We start from the raw sequence: 20,477 nt of genomic DNA on the forward strand, positions 1-20,477 counted from the left end.
GCACCGGTCATAATACGAACCTTTGCCAAAACCCTCAGCACTTCCTTGTGCCGTATCCCTCTATATCCATCCTATCCATGTGTTTGTCAAGTTGCCTTTTGAACACCGTTAACGTATCTGCTTCCCCAACCTCCCCTGGCAACACGTTCCAGGCACTAACCACCTTCTGCGTAAACAACCTGCCTCGCACATCTCCTCTAAACTTTGCCCCACAGACCTTAAACCTAAGCCCCTTGGTGACTGACCCCTCCACCCTGGGAAAGAGTGCCTGCCCATCCACTCTATCCATGCTCCTCATAATCTTGTAGACCTCTATCAGGTCACCCCTCAACCTCCATCTTTTAGTCTCTCCACGTAGCTAACATCCTCGAGACCAGGCAACATCCTGTAAACCTCCTCTGCACCCACTCCAAATTCTCCACATCCTTCTGGTAGTGTGGCGACCAGAATTGTGTGTAATATTCCAAGTGCGGCCTTACCAAGATTCTATACAACTGTAGCATGACTTGCCAGTTTTTATACTCAATGCCCGTCCAATGAAGGCAAGCATTCCATATGCTTTCTTGACTAACTTGTCCACTTGTGTTGCCACCTTCAAAGATCTGTGGACCTGCTCGCCCAAATCTCTCTGACTTTCTATATTCCGAAGAGTTTTACAATTCACGGTGTATTTCCCCTCTTATGTTAGACCTACCAAAATGCATTACCTCACACTTGTCCGGATTAAACTCCATTTGCCATTTCTCTGCCCAAGTCTCCAACCTATCTATGTCCTGCTGTATCTTCTGACAATCCTCAATGCTATCTGCCACTCCACCAACCTTGTTGTCATCCGTGAACTTACGATTCAAACTGGCTACATTTTCCTCCAAATCGTTTAAGTACACCACAAACAACAGAGTCCCAAGCACAGATCCCTGTGGAACACCACTAGTCACAACCTTCCATTCAGAAAAACACCCTTCTACTGCTACTCTTTTCCTTCTGTGACCGAGCCAGTTCTGTATCCATCTTACCACCTCACCTCTGATCCCGTGTGACTTCACCTTTTGTACCAGTCTGCCATGAGGCACCTTGTCAAAGGTGCTCTCCCCTCATCAATCATCTTTGTTACCTCCTCAAAAAACTGGCGCCGGAATGTGGCGACTAGGGGCTTTTCACAGTAACTTCATTTGAAGCCTACTTGTGACAATAAGCGGTTTTCATTTCATTTTTTAAAAATTATACTTTCCCTCCACTGCTTCCATCAAGATTTCGCTTTCAGGATTTACACGTCTCCCTTCAGGTTTCCTTTGTCTTAAAGGCTTTTACATAAACTCCATGGGCCAACCATTGAGTTCCACAATTATTTCAAATGATATCTCCCGAACTAGTACTTTCTCACAAACCTTAGCATTATTGCAGATATCTTACAAGCCTCTCACGCTCCAATGCATTTTCAACTCTGTGATTTTACTGAACAGTAATCTGTTCTGGTTCCCAGTTTCCTCTCTTCCATTAACTCCATTAACTTCCTTTCTCTAATTTCCTTAGTTAGCTGAACTTCAGATTTCTGGATAACATTTATACAACAGATCTACTAGATCATATTTCTATAATATATACAATTCAATAAGACAATCTGTATTGAACATCTATTTCAGATTTTTTTGAAACAAGCAGAGAGAGATATTTCATCTTTCGCCTTCTAAACTAACTGCTTCTAGCAGAGCTGCCTTCTCTCTCACTACCTATTACGCAGGGACTTGATCATATTCTACATAGGTCAGTTGGGAACCTCTGATGACAAACCGGCAGTATCTGTAATCTGTGTGCTGAGTCATAATGAAGGCCTGGGTCAAGGGGAGTCTGACATCCAGAGAGCCCCTATACTCCGCTTAATTCTCCTCCTCCCCCCTCCCCAACCCTTTCATTAAAGTATAAATATGTCAAATGAATGTGAACTTTCAAGGCTAATGGGCGGGATTCTCCATAGCCCAACGGCAAAATCGTGTTTGGCGATCGGGCGGAGAATGGGCTCTGACGCTAAAATCAGGGCCGGTGTCAGTTTGACGCCGGCCAGCCATGCTCTGCCCCCTCCAAAATGGCTTCATCGTGACACGCACAGTCACAATGCCGTTGCCGCCTCATCGGCCGGCCCACTCCTGATGCTCCGCCCCGATGGACCAAGTACCCGATGCCGCAGACCACATATGGTCACAGAAATCGTGAACCCGGCATGGCGGCTGCTGACTGCTTCCAGTGCCGCCACATTTAGCCGGGCTCAGTGCCGTTGGCCGTGGGGGGGGGCTTCTGCGAGGCCTGGGGAGACTGATGGGGGTGGTTAGGGGGTGGGATGTCGGGTCGCGGCCGTTTCCGACGCTGGAGACGGGAGTTTCAGTTGGCGCCGGTGATAGCCCCTCACCAGTACCAGAATCGGTGAGGGGTTCATGCCGATTTGCCGGTTGTGAAACACCACGGTTCCCACGCCGGCATCAGCACTTCGCCACAGAAACGGAGAATCTAGCCCAATATCTTTTGTAAACATCAATGTTCCCCATGGTTTGCATGGATATCTATTTTGTTAGAACTCTGTCTCAGATTTGAGGTAAACCAGCTTGGCAAGCTAGGAATCAAAAGGAAAACTGACAAAATTCAGAAATATGACAGCTACAAAATCACACATAAAATAAAAGTGGTGTGCTGCAGGGGCCTTTTATCCTGTCCTTGGATGACAAATTGATAAAAATGTAACACCCGTCTGCCATTTTTGCCTGTGTGATGAGCCCAAATTTGAACGGGCAGCATAAAATCTACATTTATAGGCTTTTTAATGGCCTTAATTGGGCTTTTAATTGACAGCGGGTGGAGCTCCGACTCCTGCACGCCCCTGCCAATGTCAATATTGTACCTGATGCACTATCAATTACGACGAGACGAGAGTAGAGTGTAATCGAGGCTTTATTAAGCAGAGATGTGTGGCCTCCTGCAGCTGCTGCCGAAATGGCTGCAGCTCGGTGAGCCCACAGATTTATACTCTGCCTACTGGGCGGAGCCAGCAGGCAGGGATCTACCCCCGTACCAATAGTACGGGAGCCTTACCGTCTTACACCTCATATGTGATATATATACAACAGTGGTGACTACCACATTCACCCCCTGTTAAAAAAGAGTCCAGCGGGGGTTGTGGAAGACTATTTACATACATAGGTTAACATTTTAGGGAAAGTTCAGAAATTAAGATGATTGGGCGACTTAATCCTCCGTTGTGAGTGCCGCAGTCCCGGTGGCGATGCAGGCATCGGTTTGGTCGCTGGTGACTCCGGGAGCGTTTCGACCTTATCTTCATCCCTGGGTGGGAGCAAGGGGAGGACGGATCGTCCTGGAGCGGGGGCTGTGGTGAGGTGCGCTGGGGGGAGGAAGGGTGGCGCCGGGGCAGGGGGGGGGACCCAGCTGGTGCCAGGTCCCTGAGGGAGATTGTGTCTTGCCGGCCGTCGGGGTACGCCAAGTAGGCGTACTGCGGGTTTGCGTGGAGTAGCTGTACCCTCTCAACCAACGGGTCTGCCTTGTGGAGCCACACGTGCTTGCGGAGGAGAACGGGTCCTGGAGGTGCCAGCCACGTTGGGAGCGAAACCCCGGAGGTGGACTGGGGAAGGCAAGGAGACGTTCATGTCGCACTGCAAAGTAGCGACCGAATTGAGTGAAGGGCGTCGGGGAGGACCTCCTGCCAGCGGGAGGCCGGGAGATTCCTGGACCGTAGGGCCAGCTGGACGGCCTTCCAGACCGTCCCATTCTCCCGCTCCACCTGCCCGTTTCCCCGGGGGTTGTAGCTGGTCGTCCTGCTCAAGGCAATGCCCTTGCTGAGCAGGTACTGGCGCAACTCATCGCTCATAAATGAGGATCCCCAGTCGCTGTGGATGTAGGCGGGAAAACCGAACAGAGCGAAGATGGTGTTGAGGGCTTTGATGACGGGGGCAGACGTCATGTCGGGGCATGGGACGACGAAGGGGATCTGGAGTATTCGTCGACCACGTTAAGGAAATACGTGTTTCAGTCGATGGAGGGGAGGGGCTCTTTGAAATCCATGCTGAGGCGTTCAAAGGGGCGGGAGGCCTTCACTAGGTGCGCTCTGTCTGGCCGGTAGAAGTGCGGTTTGCAGTCCGCGCAGACCTGGCAGTCTCTAGAGATAGCCCTGACCTCCTCAATGGAGTAGGGCAGATTGCGGGCCTTTATGAAGTGAAAGAACTGGGTGACCCCTGGGTGACAGAGATCATCGTGTTGGGTCCGGAGTCGGTCCACTTATACGCTGGCACATGTACCTCGGGGTAGGGCATCGGGGGGCTCGTTGAGCTTACCGGGGCGTGTTGTTGAAAACTCACCACTATTCTTAGAATTCCCCCTATACCAAAAAGGGCCAACACTCTAAATGGTGAACAGGGATTCTCACTCCCTGACTCTGATGCAGGTTTCGGTGGGTGCTATTCGGGTCAAACTATATTTTCAGGTTATCCCCCAGTATAACCCATACCTTCACCGAAGAATTTTACCTACTTACCCCTTAGTAGCATTTATATCTTGGGTCCTGCGTTGCTAAGTAAGTAAAGTAGGCTAATAACCACTGTTTCAGGTTAAAACTTTCAAGTTATTTTATTATTATATATTTTTTTCTTTTAAAAGATGCAATCACTGTCCTTACAGAAAAGTAAAAAGATCTTGCTTCTGGATCCTTCTGGTTGGTTGAAGGGACCTTCAGGCCCAACTTGACAATCAATCTTCTTTTAAAAATCTGGTCTTCTTTAGATGTATTCGCTGGTGAGCTCGGTTGCTATGTCCTATCTTTCCCATGTACCGAGCTATGAGAGATGGCTTTGCTGGCTGTCTCTGAGCTGACTCTGAGCTGACTCTGCCTCCTCTTTAAATTATGGTCTTCCTTAGATGTATTAGCTTCTTTTAGCTCGGCTACTTGGCTCTGTCCCTTTCCCATGACCGTGCTGACTGTAAGCTGACTCTGCTTGCTTCTCTTGTTCCTTCTCTCCTTCTCTCTGAGTTCTGGTAGTTCCTGCTCTGGTCTCTAGGTTTAATATTCTCTTTCTAACAGTTATTAAGTTTTTATGACTTTATTGTAAAGTAACTTATATTTCACTTTGATTGTAAAAAGTATCTTTGATCTAAACATTCTAATACAACTCAGTTTTCATTTTGATATGACCTCACCTCTCAGGTCTCTGATTACATTGTCTCCTTTGTGATGTTCAAAGTTCCTTTGTGATATTCAAAAATGCTTTGATTTCAAGAGGTGTTACTTTTAATTCCTGTCATTTCTATAGTTTTATTTTCCAATTGTGTCCCCAGCTCATAACTTTGACTTTAATTTCAACTTTAAATTATGTTTCTCGTAGACTGATAGTCTCCAATTTTCTTTAATTTACCTGATATCGGCAGAACTTCACACTTAGAATTGTCACCAAATCCAACTGAATCTCATCCTTTCCTTTCCAGCTGGTTACTAAGATAGTTAATTTCAGTGAAGGTGTGCAACATTGCTTTTAGCGTAATGCTAAAAATCCACTTGGTTGTAACTTGAAAGGTTTACATTTATCACCTAACTCAAGTGAAACCCTCATCCATGCTTTTCCAGATGCTTACTAAGATAGTTAATTCCAATGAAGGTGTGAACCATTGTTTTTAGCTTCATACAAAAACCTGTTTGGGAGAAGGAATCTGCATTTTATAATCCTGCTCTTTGCATCTGCTGTTAACCCTTTGTGGGATCTTGCCCTGTATTCTCTCATGTTTCTCTCAGACCAGATATTGCCAGACTTCCATGTTTCAAATGACACATCTTTCCATATTTTCAATAACAGGCGATACAAAATCTCGTAATTGTAGGTGGAGAGCTCGATCCTCCACCTCAAGATTTTATCATTTTTGTTCTTGCCCCACTGTGTGTTGTTGAACATGAAGGCAACCGACCGTTGGTCAGTGAGGAGAATGAATCTCCTGCTGGCCAGGTAATGCCTCCAATGCCGCACAGCTTCTACAGTGGCTTGGGCCTCCTTCTCGACGGAGGTGTGCCGAATTTCAGAGGCATGGAGGGTGCGTGAAAAGAATGCCACGGGCCTGCCTGCCTGGTTGAGGGTGGCGGCCAGAGTGACGTTTGATGCATCGCTCTCGATATGGAAGGGGAGCGTCTCGTCGACCGCGTGCATCGCGGCCGTGGTGAAGTCCTGGTGAGCTTTGGCCGTCAGTGGGAAAACGGTGGAGTGAATGAGTGGACGGGCCTTGTACGCATAGTTGGGGACCCACTGGGCATAGTATGAGAAGAACCCCAGGCATCGTTTGAGGGCCTTGGGGCAGTGGGGGAGAGGGAGTTCCATGAGGGGGCGCATGCGATTGGGGTCAGGCCTAGAACTCCATTTTGCACCACATAGCCAAGGATGGCTAAGCGGTTGTTGCTGAACACGCACTTCTCCTTGTTGTAGGTTAGGTTGACGAGATCGGCAGTGTGGAGGAATTTGGAAAGGTTAGGGTCGTGGCCCTGCTGGTCGTGGGCACAGATGGTGACGTTATCCAGGTAAGTAAAGGTGGCCCGCAGTCCGTACCGGTCAACCATTCGGTCCATCTCTCGTTGGAAGACCGAGACCCCGTTAGTGACGCCAAAAGGAACCCTAAGGAAGTGGTAAAGGTGGCCGTCCACTTCAAACGCAGTGTACGGGCGGTCCGCCTTGCGAATGGGGAGCTGGTGGTCGGCAGATTTCAGGTCCCCTGTCGAGAAGACCCGGTACTGTGCAATCTGATTGACCATATAAGATATGCATGGGAGGGGGTACGCGTCGAGCTGCGTGTACCGATTGATGGTCTGACTGTAGTCAACGACCATCCTGTTTTTCTCCCCAGTTTTCACAACTACCACTTGGGCTCTCCAGGGGCTGTTGCTGGCCTCGATAATGCCTTCCCATAGCAGCCGCTGGACCTCAGACCTGATGAAGGTCCTGTCCTGGGCACTGTACCGTCTGCTCCTGGTGGCGACAGGTTTGCAATCCGGGGTGAGGTTTGCAAACAGAGAAGGCGGGTCGACCTTAAGGGTTGTGAGACCGCAGACAGTAAGGGGTGGTAAGGGCCCGCCGAATTTCAGGGTTAGGCTTTGGAGGTAGCACTGGAAGTCCAGGCTGAGTAGCAAGGCAGCGCAGAGGTTTGGGAGGACGTCGAGCCGGAAGCCACTGAACTCTACGCCCTGGATGGTGAGGGTGGCGGTGCAGTACCCCTGGATCGTCATGGAGTGGGATCTGGAGGACAGGGAGATTTTCTGGTTAATGGGGAAAGATATCGGAGCTCAGCCGCGTATACAGGATCTGGAGCTTCTGTGCCTCTGAGTGTGGTTCTGTCGCAGATCCGATGTAGGCTTCAAAGCAAGCTCGCCAATCTGCAAAGGCCGACTTGGCGTTGTCTGCTTGAGGGTGCAGCTGCAGGCAATCCGGATTGATGCGGAGATCCATCGTTGTAAAATCTCTGCTTAATAGATTGATGCACTATCAATTACATCGAGACGAGAGTAGAGTATAATCGAGGCTTTATTAAGCAGAGATGTGTTGCCTCCTGCAGCTGCTGCCAAAATAGCTGCAGCTCGGAGAGCCCACACATTTCCTCCGCCTGCTGGGCGGAAACAGCAGGCAGGGATCTACCCCGTACCTGTTGTACAGGAGCCTTACCGTATTACACCTCATATGTGATATATATACAACAGTGGTGACTACCACAGTACCCATGCAAAATTACATCAGGAAGCATGCACAACATCATTTTGCACAATTTTATGTGCATTCAGGTCAGGCGGGGGCCTGATCTTGGAATATAAAATTCAGGCCATAATTGCACAAAGATGGGTGGCAGGTCAGAAGATTGGACAGCATATAAAAACCAGCAAAGAATTACCAAAAGATTGATAAGGAAGGAAAAATCAGAATACGAGAGAAAGCTAGCTAGAAATATAAAGACAGATAGTAGGAGTTTCTATGGATATTTTAAAAAGAGTTAATAAAGTGGGCGTTGGTCCTTTAGAAAGTGAGTCTGTGGAATTAACAATGGCAAAAAGTGGACGGCAGTTGAATTAAACCGATATTTTGCATCAATCTTCATTATGGAGGGTACAAGTAACATCCCAGAAATAGCTGTAAATACGGAAATGGAAGATGAGAGGAATGCGGGGAAAATTACAAGCGCCAGGCAAATGGTATTGAGCAAATTGTTGGAGTTGTGGGATGACAGATCCCCAGGCCCTGATGGACTTCTAGTTCCTTCAGAGCCAGGGGACAGTATATGAATATGGGGTCCGGATAGGTTCCCAGCCGAGTTCTGTTAGAAGTTTGGGTCGGAGCTCCTGTTAGTCACGATATACAATGAGCTCTCCCTCACACTGTCTCAGGCCTCAATATCGCTCATTTTAAAGAAAGACAAGGATTGAGAACAGTGTAGGTCGTACTGTCCGATTTCGCTGTTGAATGTAGATGCAAAGCTGTTCATAGAATCATGTGCAGAAGAATCGGCCCATCAAGTCTGCACCGGCTCTTGGAAAGAGCACCCTATCCAAGCCCACACCTCCACCCTATCCTTATAACCCAGTAACCCCACCCAACACTAAGGGCAATTTTGGACAGTAAGGGCAATTTATCGTGGCCAATCCACCTAACGTGTACATCTTTGGACTGTGGGAGGAAACCGGAGCAACCGGAGGAAACCCACACACACACAGAGAGAACGTGCAGACTGCGCACAGACAGTGACCCAAGCCGGGAATCAAACCTGGAGCTGTGAAGCAATTGAGCTAACCACTATGCTACTGTGCTGCCCAGGTTGGCTAAGGTTCTGCTGATGCAGATAGAGGATTGAGTCCCAGGAGTGATCGGTTAGGACCAGACGGGATTTGTGAAGGGGTGTCAGCTGTTGACGAATGTCTGGAAGTTACTGTATGTAATTATGATGCCCTCGGAGGGCAGCGAAGTTAAAGCGACCGTGGCAATGGATGCGGAGAAAGCTTTCAATTGGGTTGAGTGGGCGTAATTTTTCACGGTGCTGGAGTGGTTTGGGCAGGGATTTGTGGACTGGGTTTGGCTGCTGTAAAAGCATTTAAGGAGTGTGTTCAGACCAACCAGGTCAGCTCGGAGTATTTTGGTTTGCACCAGAAAACGAGGCAGGGGTGTCCATTCTCCCCACTGCTCTTTGCCCTAGCGATTGAGCAACTGGTGATGTCGCTTAGGGTCTCAAGGGGGTGGAGGGGTATTGAGGGGGGAGATGTGGAGTTACAGTACTGAGTTTCTTTGTACCCGGATGATTTCCTGCTATGTATCTCAGACCCGGTCGGGAGCTTCGGCAGCATCATGGAGACTTTGGGGGAGTTTAGTCTCTTTTGGGATATAAGCTCAACATGGAGAAAAGTGAGATATTCCTAATTAATGTCCGAGGGCAGATGAGGCTGCTGCTCCGGCTGGTAGGGGTGAGTTTTTGTTATCTTGGGATACAAGTGGCGTGGAGTTGGAGGGGGGGGGAGGATTAGAGTTGCCGAACTTGCAAAACTATTATTGGGCAACAAATATTGCAATGGTTAGGAAATGGGTGGTGGGAGCAGATCAAGATGACCTCATGTAAAGGGACCAGTTTGAGGGCACAATTGCTGGCGCTCCTTCCATTCTCACTGGCCAGATACTCCACGAGCTCGTTGGTGGTATCAACAGTGAGGGTGTGGAACTCAGTGCCTGAAGCATTAAAGAATGCAAGACATGTCCCTGTGGGTGTCGATTTGCGACAACCATAGGTTTTCCCCGGCGGGGTTGGATGCAAGGTTTCAAGGGTGGCAGCAGGTGGGAAGGGAATAATTTTGGGATTTGTTTGTTGGAGTGAAGTTTGCAGATTTGAGGAGCTGGAGGGGACATACCAGTTTCCAAAGGGGAATGGGTTCAACTATCTGCAGGTTAGGGATGCATTAGAAGCAGTTCAGAGAAGGTTTACTGAACTAATACCTGGATTGGGAGGGTTGTGTTATGAGGAAAGGTTAGTCAAACTAGGCTTGTATCCACTGGAGGTTAGAAGCGTAAGAGGCGACTTAATTGAAACATATAAAATCCTGAGGGGTCGTGAAAGGGTTGATGTGGATAGATGTTTCCTCTTGGGGAGAATGTGGAACTCAAGGCCACTGTTTAAAAATAAGGGGCTGTCCATTTAAGACAGAAATGTAAATTCTTTTCCATCAGAGGGTTGCAAACGTTTGCGACTCTCTTCCTCAAAATGTGGTGATCGCAAAGGACCGAATTCTCCCAACCAGATGCGGTAGCTTTGATGGCGGGCTGGTACGATGAATTTGGCAGGAGCCAAGAAACCGGAAATCCACTAGCGTTAAATTCCGTTGAACTTTCCCAATGGTGGGTCGCTCTTCTCGCTGGCAGGTGGTGTATTTGCCTTCATTTGTATATCATGAATGCTCATTAACAGTTACTCGCCGTCATCCCATTAGGTCTGTGGGAAATTATGTCGACGTCAAACCCGATTGCTAACAAGTGGCCTGCATACGGAGGTCTAAAGTTTGCCAGTAACTTTGGAATGAGTGGAACAACTTTCTGCCCTAGTGCTGCGCTGCTCCTGATGCGTTGTTCACCACTCTGCCATGGCAGATAACTTCCTGCTTCCATTTCTAAGCTCATCTTCATGGATAGCACCGTACTGCTTGGCCCATGGATTCTGATGTGTCACCAAGTCAGATCAGTACTGCACCTGGGGTTGGGAATACAGGGGTCTCTTTGTTTATCTGGACAGGACTCTGCTGTGGGACGCATGCTGGCACCACAACAAAGGTCCGAAGTTCAACCAGGATGGAGTACGAGATGAAACTGGGAGGTGAGTGGGGTTTGGCCTAACAAAAACAAGGGGGGGGGCAATGTGGAAGGAGGGTTGTGCAAGGATTGTGGTGAAGGGTGGGGGCTCATGATGGCACGCAGAGGTGATGGATGAAGACGATGAACAATGGAGGGTAACGAAAGACTAAGGGGAGGGAAGCTGGACTCCAGCAAGGCTGCATGAAAGGCTCACAAATAAGAGGGTCATAGAAATACCACATTGTTTACCTGAATATCTCATCTCTTTCTGAACGACCTAATATTTAAAAAAAAAAGACCTGATCAGACGTGGCAACCCGCTGAATTTAAGCATATTACTAAGCGGAGGAAAAGAAATGAACAAGGATTTCCCTAGTAACTGTAGAGTGGGGCATGGGTGCATCACTGATGATGGGCTCAGAGAAGGGTGGATGAATCAAGCAACAGACTTATTCTTCAGGCTTTCGCCTTTTCCTTCTGGGTTGCTAACATCCTGCATGGCCTGGTGAAGACAGGTGAGCTGAAGAGAGTGATCTAAGTGTGCTGGACTGGTATTTAAATATAGTACCGAGATGTTCGAACCCATCAGTGGAGTGCAGGCTGACAAATCAGCTCCAGCTGCCAGGAGAATAGGACGCAAACTCACTGTCCATAATTAATTTGTTTCCAAGTGCATAATCTGGCACGGTATCCCACTATTCTGGTCAGTGGGACAGAGCTGCCCACCACGGCATTTAGTCTCAAAATGGGAGAGTTCCGCCCAGAGTCTTTGACTAACAATAATAATCTTTATTGGTGTCACAAGTAGGCTTACATTAACACTGCAGTTAAATTACTGTGAAAACCCCATAGTCTCCACACTCCAGCACATGTTCGGGTACATTCAGAATGCCCAATTCACCTAACAAGTGCATCTTTCGGGACTTGTGAAGGAAACCAGAGCACTCGGAGGAAACCCCCGCAGACACGAGGAGAACGAGCAGACTCGTTTTAAGGCAGCGCAAGACTGATTATTGAGAAGCAAGAGGTGAAAAGCTATCTAGGGTAGGCAGGAATGTTAAGTTCATCTTACTGAATGGCGGAACAGGCTCGAAGGGCTGAATGGCCTACTCTTGCTCCTAATTTGTATGTTTGTATCCATTTACACAACTTTAAAATCTAGTCTTGTGTAGCGATGTGCAAAACAAAATAGATTGACTTGAAATCAGTCACAAAGCCACTGCATTCTAGTCATCGTACTTAAATTTGTATTGTAAAATACCATTTGTTAAAGATGGATTATAGCTTTATTGGCTGAATTTATCTAAAGTGCAAGGTGAACATATTTTATGATATTTTAGTTATAAAAGGTGAAAACATGTAAATCAATAAAATAAAGTCGGTTGAACTTGCCATCTGAAGAGTGTGTAAAAGTAGGAATTCTAAAGAGTAATAAATTATTTTCACTGATCAAATAAGATAATCGCCCACCACCGACAGGTTCAATGCCCATATTGGTTGTGCTGGTTCATGGAGGCTTGCTTCCTCACCTTGCAGTGTGGTGCCCCTCAAGCTACATATGTAATCAATTGTCTGTTTCCAATGGACAGAGATGCCTATGGTCCTTTGTGGACTATGGCTAATTACCACCTCCACATTGCACGAGGAAAGATAATGTCCACTGGTCTGTCATTTGTATCCTGTTGGTGTAAACAAAGATGGTTATGTTTTAAAATTTCTATTCTCTTCTCCGATTGTGCAGGATCATCACCAGAGTTTTGAAAGTTAATGTAATTTAAAAAGAAATGGCCACTAGCTCTTGAAAGTTCTGATTTTTCCCAGAGTGGTTATGTTGTGGTTATGTTTACTTAACTCAGATTTTCACCTATCATGGTTTTGCAAAGTGAAATTTTGTTGTTTTGGATTTGTTTTATATCTAAATTTCCTCTTTAGGAGCTACAGAAACTTGAATTGAAACTAAATGAAACTAAGTGCCATTTGGAGCATGTCCAGCAGGATGCAGCAAGATCGAAGGATGAATGCCTAAAGCTGATGGAACTACTGAGCAAATCTGAGCACCAACTGCACCTCACCAGGTACAAATAATCCTGTTATCTGCCAGTGGCACTTCATAACGCCAGCATCAAGCTGCCTGTCTCTACTGCAGGCAATAAAACATTTTACAGATATTTTTGGGGCTTTTCAATACCAACTGTTCACATTTTTGCCTACTAATTGCTGCAGTATTAACAGGTGAAGCTATTAAAATACCAAACTGCAGGTATGTAATTATAGAAAACCAAATGTGATGATTTTTCTAATCTGTCTTTAGGGAAAAGCAGCATGATGTTTGTAACATATGGACGGGTGATGGGATTACCAGATGTTCTGAGGTTTTTGTTTTTTTAAATATTCTAAGATCTCTTGTATTCTGTCAGTTTGAGTTGTAATGATGTGGGGAACAGCACAACGTACAATATTGTATCATGATAAATGGTCTTAATAAGAGGTTGTTATAACAGGATGAGTGAGCCATTTGTATAATCATTTTTGTTTGTTTTCTTTGTTAACTTGTCAACCTTTGTTTATTTTTCCTGTTGTACCAACAGTTACAGTATCTCAAATTAAGTACTACATCTCAGACTGTGATTGGTATAGTCACAATGAGTTAAGTCACATTTCAGTAATCAAACATCCAATGTTGAACCACATTTGAGGGAGTAGAGGTTCTATAAAGTGCCCCTTTACAGTGGTAGGCAATTTTGAATTTTTAGCCTTGAATTTTCTTCCAATTAGTTTTGTTTTCTGTATGATTTTCCCCCATTTTTCGCCAGACCCTTTTCTTGAAGGCAGTGAATCTTACTGGGTTATTGTTCTTTGCACTTCAGTTACGCTCCAGCATCTTGCTCAAGTGATTATTCTTGGTGAGATGATCACAGCCAAATGCAGTTCTACCTTTGTCTGACATCGACACAAGAGCAGTTGGAACAGAAAGCAAAAGAATGGGCTTGTATTTAACACTGGTCTCATTTTCTCTCCTTTTGTATAGATGCTGAGGGCAATTACAATATCTTTATTTTTTTCTAGCTATGTCAGCATATAGTTGCAGTGGCTCAGTAGAATGGTGCATTTAACTGCTGAGTTCCATGCTCTTTTTAGGAAATATTCTGCCCTTTTTTTGATTAATGCTTAAACCATCTATGGATGAGTTGGATGATCTGCTTCCTGTCCTCTGCCAGTCAGCTCTTTAATTGCTGCTGGACCATGTTTGGGAATGGAGATTTATGGTGCAAACCTGAAACCAAAAATCCGATTTACATTTTATTGTTTTGGTTGCTACAATTCCCTTTTCTGTTACTTCTGGCGTACTGATAACCAGCCAAATAATATTGTGACAATCAAGGATGCAAACTTATTTGCAAAATTAAAAAGAAAAATTTGCATTTGTACTTTCGAAGTGTAATGTAGAAAAAGAGATACCAATATGTGCACAGCAAAACTCCCACAAACAGGAATGTGACAATGACCAGATTTAAAAAAAAAAAAAATCTTTTTTGTATGTTGTTTATAGAGGGATGACTATTTCCCCAGGATACTGGGATAACTCCCTTGCATTTCTTCAAAATAGTGTTATGGGACATTTTACATCCACCCACGCAGGCAGGCGGGAACTCGGTTTAGCGCCTCATCCAACGGCGGCACCTCTGACAATGCAGCATTCCCACAGTGCTGCACTGAGGTCAGCATAGATTTTGTGCTCAAGCCCTGCAGTGGGACTTGAAGAACCCAGAACCTTGTGACTCAGAGGCAAATAAATTAGTTACCTGTACTAAATCAGCGAGCTCCAACAGCGCTACAGAACTAGGTTTTTCAGTATGCAAGTGACTATTCACTTCTTCCATTTCTGGGCCACTTCTCAGCCTCAGTGTGTTAATCCTGTTGTTTTACTGTATCCAGCATTCTTTCTCCCAACATAAAATACTTTACACTTGTCTGCGTTACATTTTATATTCCATTTGTTTGTCCATCTGGTTAAAATTCCTCTGCAAAATCGTAACTTCTGATTAACTTGGAAAGGATGCTATGTATAGCTTTGGAACTTCAGAAGCTAGAGATCAACACAGATTAACTGATATGTAGCCAATAAACCATACATGAAATAATGTTATACCACTGTATCTTTACACACTGACTGCACACAGTCCAAAGATGTGCGGGTTAGGTGGATTGGCCATGCTAAATTGCCTGTAGTGTAAGGTTAATGGGGGGATTGTTGGGTTACGGGTATACGGGTTACGTGGGTTTAAGTAGGGTGATCATTGCTCGGCACAACATCGAGGGCCGAAGGGCCTGTTCTGTGCTGTACTGTTCTATGTTCTATGCATAATATAGTGCATATAATGACAGCACATGACTCAAATGGATAAGCATACTTATTTCTTGTAATATCCCATCTGCTATTTTCACAGAGCAAAAAGAGCCCAATGGCCTACTCGGGATACCGAAGTCTACCTTGATAGTGCTCCTTGACAGTGACAATGGGATGCCTGCTAAAGCCCCAAACATCTTGAGATTGCTGATAAACAAGCGCACCCTGTATGATGCCCCATCAAAGCCTTGATCTGGGTTCACTGCATAACTTGTATTTGACCTTGTCCTCTGGCAAACTGACACAAGGACCTAGAATTTCACTGAGTTATGGAGACTCCAAGAGCCTTTTAAAATGATAGGTCAGACCCAGATCAGATGTCTACTCCCATTTCAGACATCCTTATCGTTGAATGGTCGGGTGGGGGGGAATCGGGTGGGATGTGCCACTTACGAGGGAAACCTAAACTCAGCAGGGCCACTTGAACTCCGTGCTGTGTTCAACCAGACCCTCTTTTACCTGGAGCTAGGGCCTTATCCTGCAGCACGGGAGTTATGAATTTTTATAGTAGACATAAATGCTCATAAAGGGTGGATAAGATCTATAGAACTGTCAAGCTGTAAAGTTTTTTTAAACAGGCTTCCCTTTAAAAATTGAAAAAAGCTACCTAACTGAGCCTCTGCTTTGAAAAGTCTGTGTTAACAGTTTCAAAATGTTTGTTGACGTTACTACTAGACTGCTTTCCATCACCCATTGTCACAGTTTGATTGATGGTTCAAATATATTATTAAAGTTTTAGTTGTCTTTGATGTTGGTTTATGAAAAATGTTTGTTTTATAAGAGATTAAATACTTGAGGGGATTTAAATGTATTTAAATGAATGAGAGCATTTCTTTATGTAGTAAAGTCTGTAATACTGAGAACTTTATTTTATTTCATCTCCGCATGGCTCCCGAGTTCAGCCTACCATGGACACTGAGGGAATTGGCATGAGGTTCCTCTTAAGCCTAATCATCTTCAGCTACTTCATCAATGACCTTTCTTCCATCATAAAGTCAGAAGTGGGGATGTTTGCTGTTGATTGTACAATGTTCAAGACCATTCAAACTCCTCCAATACTGAAGCATCCAAATGCATCAAGATCGAGATAATATCCAAGCTTGGGTTGACAAGTGGCAACTAAGATTTATGCCACACAAGTACCAGGCAATGACCATCTCCAATAAGGGACAATCTACGATCTCAGTCCCACCACCGCCTCACTTTCTCCACATTCACTGCCCAATTTCCCCACGTTCAACGTATAACCCATCAACATTCAGTAGGATTACCATCACTGAATCCCCCACTATGAACATACTGGGGATTACCATTGACCAGAAATTGAACTGGACTAGCCATTTAAATACTGTGGCTACAAGAGCAGGGGCGGCATTCTCCCCTACCCGGCGTGACGGAGGGTCCCGGCATAGGGGAGTGGCGCCAACCACTCAGGGGTCGGGCCTCCCCAAAGGTGGGGAATTCTCCCCACCTTTGGGGGCCAGCCCCGCGCCGGAGCGGTTGGCACCAGAAGACTGGCGCAAAAAATCGGCACCCCCGGCAGCGGGGCTGGCCGAAAGGCTTTTGCCGGTCGGGGCCGCTGACATCACTGCCGGCGCATGCGCGATGTGGGGTTCTCTTCCGCTTCCGCCATGGCGAAGGCCGTGGCGGCCGCGGAGGAGAAATAGTGCACCCAGGGCACTGGCCCGGAGTCTGAGCGGGGGGCCCCGATCGCGGGCCAAGCCACCGTGGGGGCACCCCTCGGGATTTGATCGCCCCCCCCCCCCCCCCCCCCCCCCCCCCAGGACCCCGGGGCCCGCTTGCGCTGCTGATCCCGCCGTTCCAGAGGTGGTTCAAACCTCGGTGGCGGGAGAGGCCTCCCAGCGGCGGGACTTCGGTATTCGACCACCATTCCAATAAAATTATTTGCTGGACAATCAGAGAGGCGTAGGCCAAAACATCGGCCTTCCTCCCCTCTATCAGCTCCGGCTTTTTGATATCCCAAAAATGGCCTCCATAGGGTCCAGCCCGACCTCTACCCCGACAATCTTTGCTAATGTCCCGAATATTCCCAACCAGTACCTTTCCAACTTCTCACAGCCCCAGATCAAATGACCGTGGTTTACTAGTCCCAGCTCATACTTCTCGCACTTGTCTGCCATTCCCTGGAAGGACCCACTCATCCTCCCCCGAGTTATGTGTACCCTGTGTACCTCCTTAAACTGTATCAAACTCATCCTCGCAGACGAGGAGGTCGAATTCACCTTACAAACTGCCTCACTCCACATCCCCCAACCTTGATCCTCACCACGTGTGTACCCCCCTACTCTCTCAGCCACCCATACATGTCCCAAATGCTACCCTCCCCTTCCACGTCCGGATGCAGCAACCATTCCAAAAGGATATATTTCGGCAGTCTGGGAAACCCTTTCCACACCTGTGCAAAGTACCTTACTTGTAAATACCTAAATTCACTTCCCTTTTGAGTCTACCCTCTCCCTCAGCTCCTCTATGCTTGCAAACCTCTGTTCCAGATACAATTCCTTCACCCTCACCAGCCAACCTCTCTCCACTTTTTGTACATACTATCCGTCTCTCCCGGTAGTTCTCATACAACGACGTTAACACCGACCTCCTCTCAATCCTAAAATACCTCCTCAGCTGGTTCCACACCTTTATTGTGGGTTGTAAACCGGGCTCTCAATATATCTCCTTGGAGCCAGCGGCAGCACAGTCATCACCATGGCCCTCAGGCTGAACTCCCTACAGGACTCTTCCTCCATCCTAACCCATTCTAACCCCTCTTAGTCCCACCACCACCTCGCTTTCTCCACATTCGCTGCCCAATAGTAGTGTAGCAAGTTTAGTAACGCCAACCCCCCTTTCTGCCTCTGCAGCAAGGCCCTCTTCACCGTTGGCACCTTCCCCGCCGATACACAGTCCGAAATGATTGAATCCAACTTCTGAAAAAGGCCTTTGTAATAAAAATCAGGAGCGGTTAAAAATCTAAGTAGAAACCTTGGCAGTACATTCATTTTCACCACTTTACCCCTCCCTGCCAGCATCAGATGTAGTGAATCCCACCTCCTAAAGAGCTCCCTTATCTCTTCCACCAACTTCGTAAAGTTCCACTTATGCAGAGTCGCCCACTCTCCCGTCACCTGGATTACCAAGTACCTAAACCTATCCCTGGCTATCCTTAATGGCAGCCCCTCTAGACTGGCTCTCTGGCCAAACTCACTCACTGGGGGCACCTCACTTTCCCCCCACGTTCAACTTATAACCCGAGAAAGTCCCAAACCTCTCTAATGGGTTCATAATCCTCTCCATACTCTCCAGCGGGTCTGACACATATAAAAGCAGGTCATCCGTGTACAGCGGCACCGGGTAGTTCTCCCAGCTGCCTACTCCCCATCCTAATCTCCTGCCACTCTGCTGACCCCCTCAGGGCCATCGCCAAGGGTTCTATTGCCAGTGCAACAGTAGTGACGACAGCGGGCACTCCTGCCTCGTTCCCCTATGCAATCCGAAACTCCGCGAGCTCATCTCATTAGTCTGTATGCTCGCCACCGGGGTCACGTACAACATACGCATCCATGCCACAAACTTTGGCCCAAACCCAAACCTTCCCAGGACCTCAAACAAATACTGCCACTCCACCCGATTAAATGTCGCTCCGCGTCCATTGACACCACCACATCCGGTACCTATCCTCCCGAAGGGTTCATTATCACATTCAGTAATCGCCATATATTGGTCGAGAGTTGCTTGCCCTTTACGAAGCCTGTTTGATCCTCTGCAACCACCCCCCGGAACGCATCCTTCCATCCTTCCCATCAGTAACTTAGCCCAGGGCCTTCCCCAACTTCATCCCTCTTATACTCTCCATTACCTCCCTCAGCCCTAAAGGTTCCTCCAGCGCCTTCCTCCTCTCCTCATACAGCTGTGGAAATTCCAGCCCGTCTAGAAACCACCCCATTTCCCCTACCTCACCCACCGGGTCTGCCCTGTACAATTCATCATAATATCCTCTAAATGGCTTGTTTATCTTGCCCGACTGCGACACAACCTCCCCGTTCCCTGTCCGCACCCTCAAGATTCCCCTGGCTGCAGCCTGCCTCCATAACTGATGGGCTAGCATGTGGCTTTACTTTTCTCCATATTTGTACTACATCCCCCCATCGCCCTCCATAGCTGCCCAACCGCCCTTCCCGTCGTCAGAATGAGACAAGAATAGATCCTTTGGGGTCACCAAAAGTAATGATGCGGGAGCAGGAAGAGAAGCCATTGCAAATGGTACTCTAGCTCAGATACGATTAGATAAATAAGAATGGAAGCAGGTGAGAACAGTCTCACCCAGCTAGATGACCATGGAAAAGATTTAGAGCAAGATGATGCGTTCACTTGTGTCAAAGGCTGCAGACAGGTTGAGAAAGACAAGGAAAAAAAGTTTATCTTTGTCATAGTCCCGTAAGATGTTATTTGTAATTTTGATAAGAGCTGTTCGGTTCAGTGGGAAAACTGATGGAGGCTATAATACGGAATGAGATAAGTATACACTTAGATGAATATACACTTAGAGAAAAATAAGTTAATACTAGACAATTAACATGGCTTTGTCAAGGGAAGGTCATGTCTGACAAATTGAGTTATTTGACGAGGCGACACAGGCAGTGGATGAAGGTAGTGCCGTGGATGTTGTATATTTGGACTTTCAGAAAGCATTTGATACAGTACCACATGGCAGGTTGGTTAGCAAATTAACAATGTTTGGGATTGGTGGGTTCTTGGCAACATGGAATAGAAGTTGGCTAAGAGATAGGAAATGGAGGATAGGCTTAGATGGGCTTTTCTCAGACTGGAGACAAGTCAAAAGTGGTTTACCCCAGGGTTCGGTGTTGGGTCCTTTGCTTTTTCTGATTTCTATAAATGATTTAGAAGTGGGTGTTGAGGGTAAAATCTCTAAATTTGCAGATGATACTAAGCTAGGGAGAATAGTGAATTGTGAGGATGACGCTGAGCAGCTTCAGAGGGACATTGACAAGTTGGCCAAATGGGCAGACACCTGGCGAATGAACATCAATGCAATGAAATGTGAAGTAATGCATTTAGGTAAAAGAAACATGGGAGACAATATCGGCTCAATGGCACAACTTGATTACAGGAGCAGAGGGACCTCGAGGTTCAAGTGCATAATTCTCTGAAGGTGGCCAGGCAAGTTAAAACAGTTGTTAAGAAGGCTTATAGCA

General features: G+C 46.8%; 1 protein-coding gene across 4 annotated transcripts in view; it reads left to right on the plus strand.

Moving 5' to 3' along the window:
- Positions 1 to 20,477, plus strand: part of sdccag8 (SHH signaling and ciliogenesis regulator sdccag8) — a 595,448-nt gene that overhangs the window by 308,764 nt on the left and 266,207 nt on the right. For all 4 annotated transcript variants that reach the window (XR_005462774.1, XR_005462773.1, XM_038815187.1 and 1 more), the window contains exon 13: positions 12,774 to 12,916. Coding sequence is in view for 2 of the 4 variants with exons in the window: in XM_038815187.1 (XP_038671115.1) it covers positions 12,774 to 12,916 (143 nt within the window). In the remaining 2 variants the exon portion in view is untranslated. The remainder of the gene's footprint in view (positions 1 to 12,773; positions 12,917 to 20,477) is intronic.

The sequence above is a fragment of the Scyliorhinus canicula genome, chromosome 1 (assembly GCF_902713615.1).
Source record: "Scyliorhinus canicula chromosome 1, sScyCan1.1, whole genome shotgun sequence".
Lineage (NCBI taxonomy): Eukaryota > Metazoa > Chordata > Chondrichthyes > Carcharhiniformes > Scyliorhinidae > Scyliorhinus > Scyliorhinus canicula.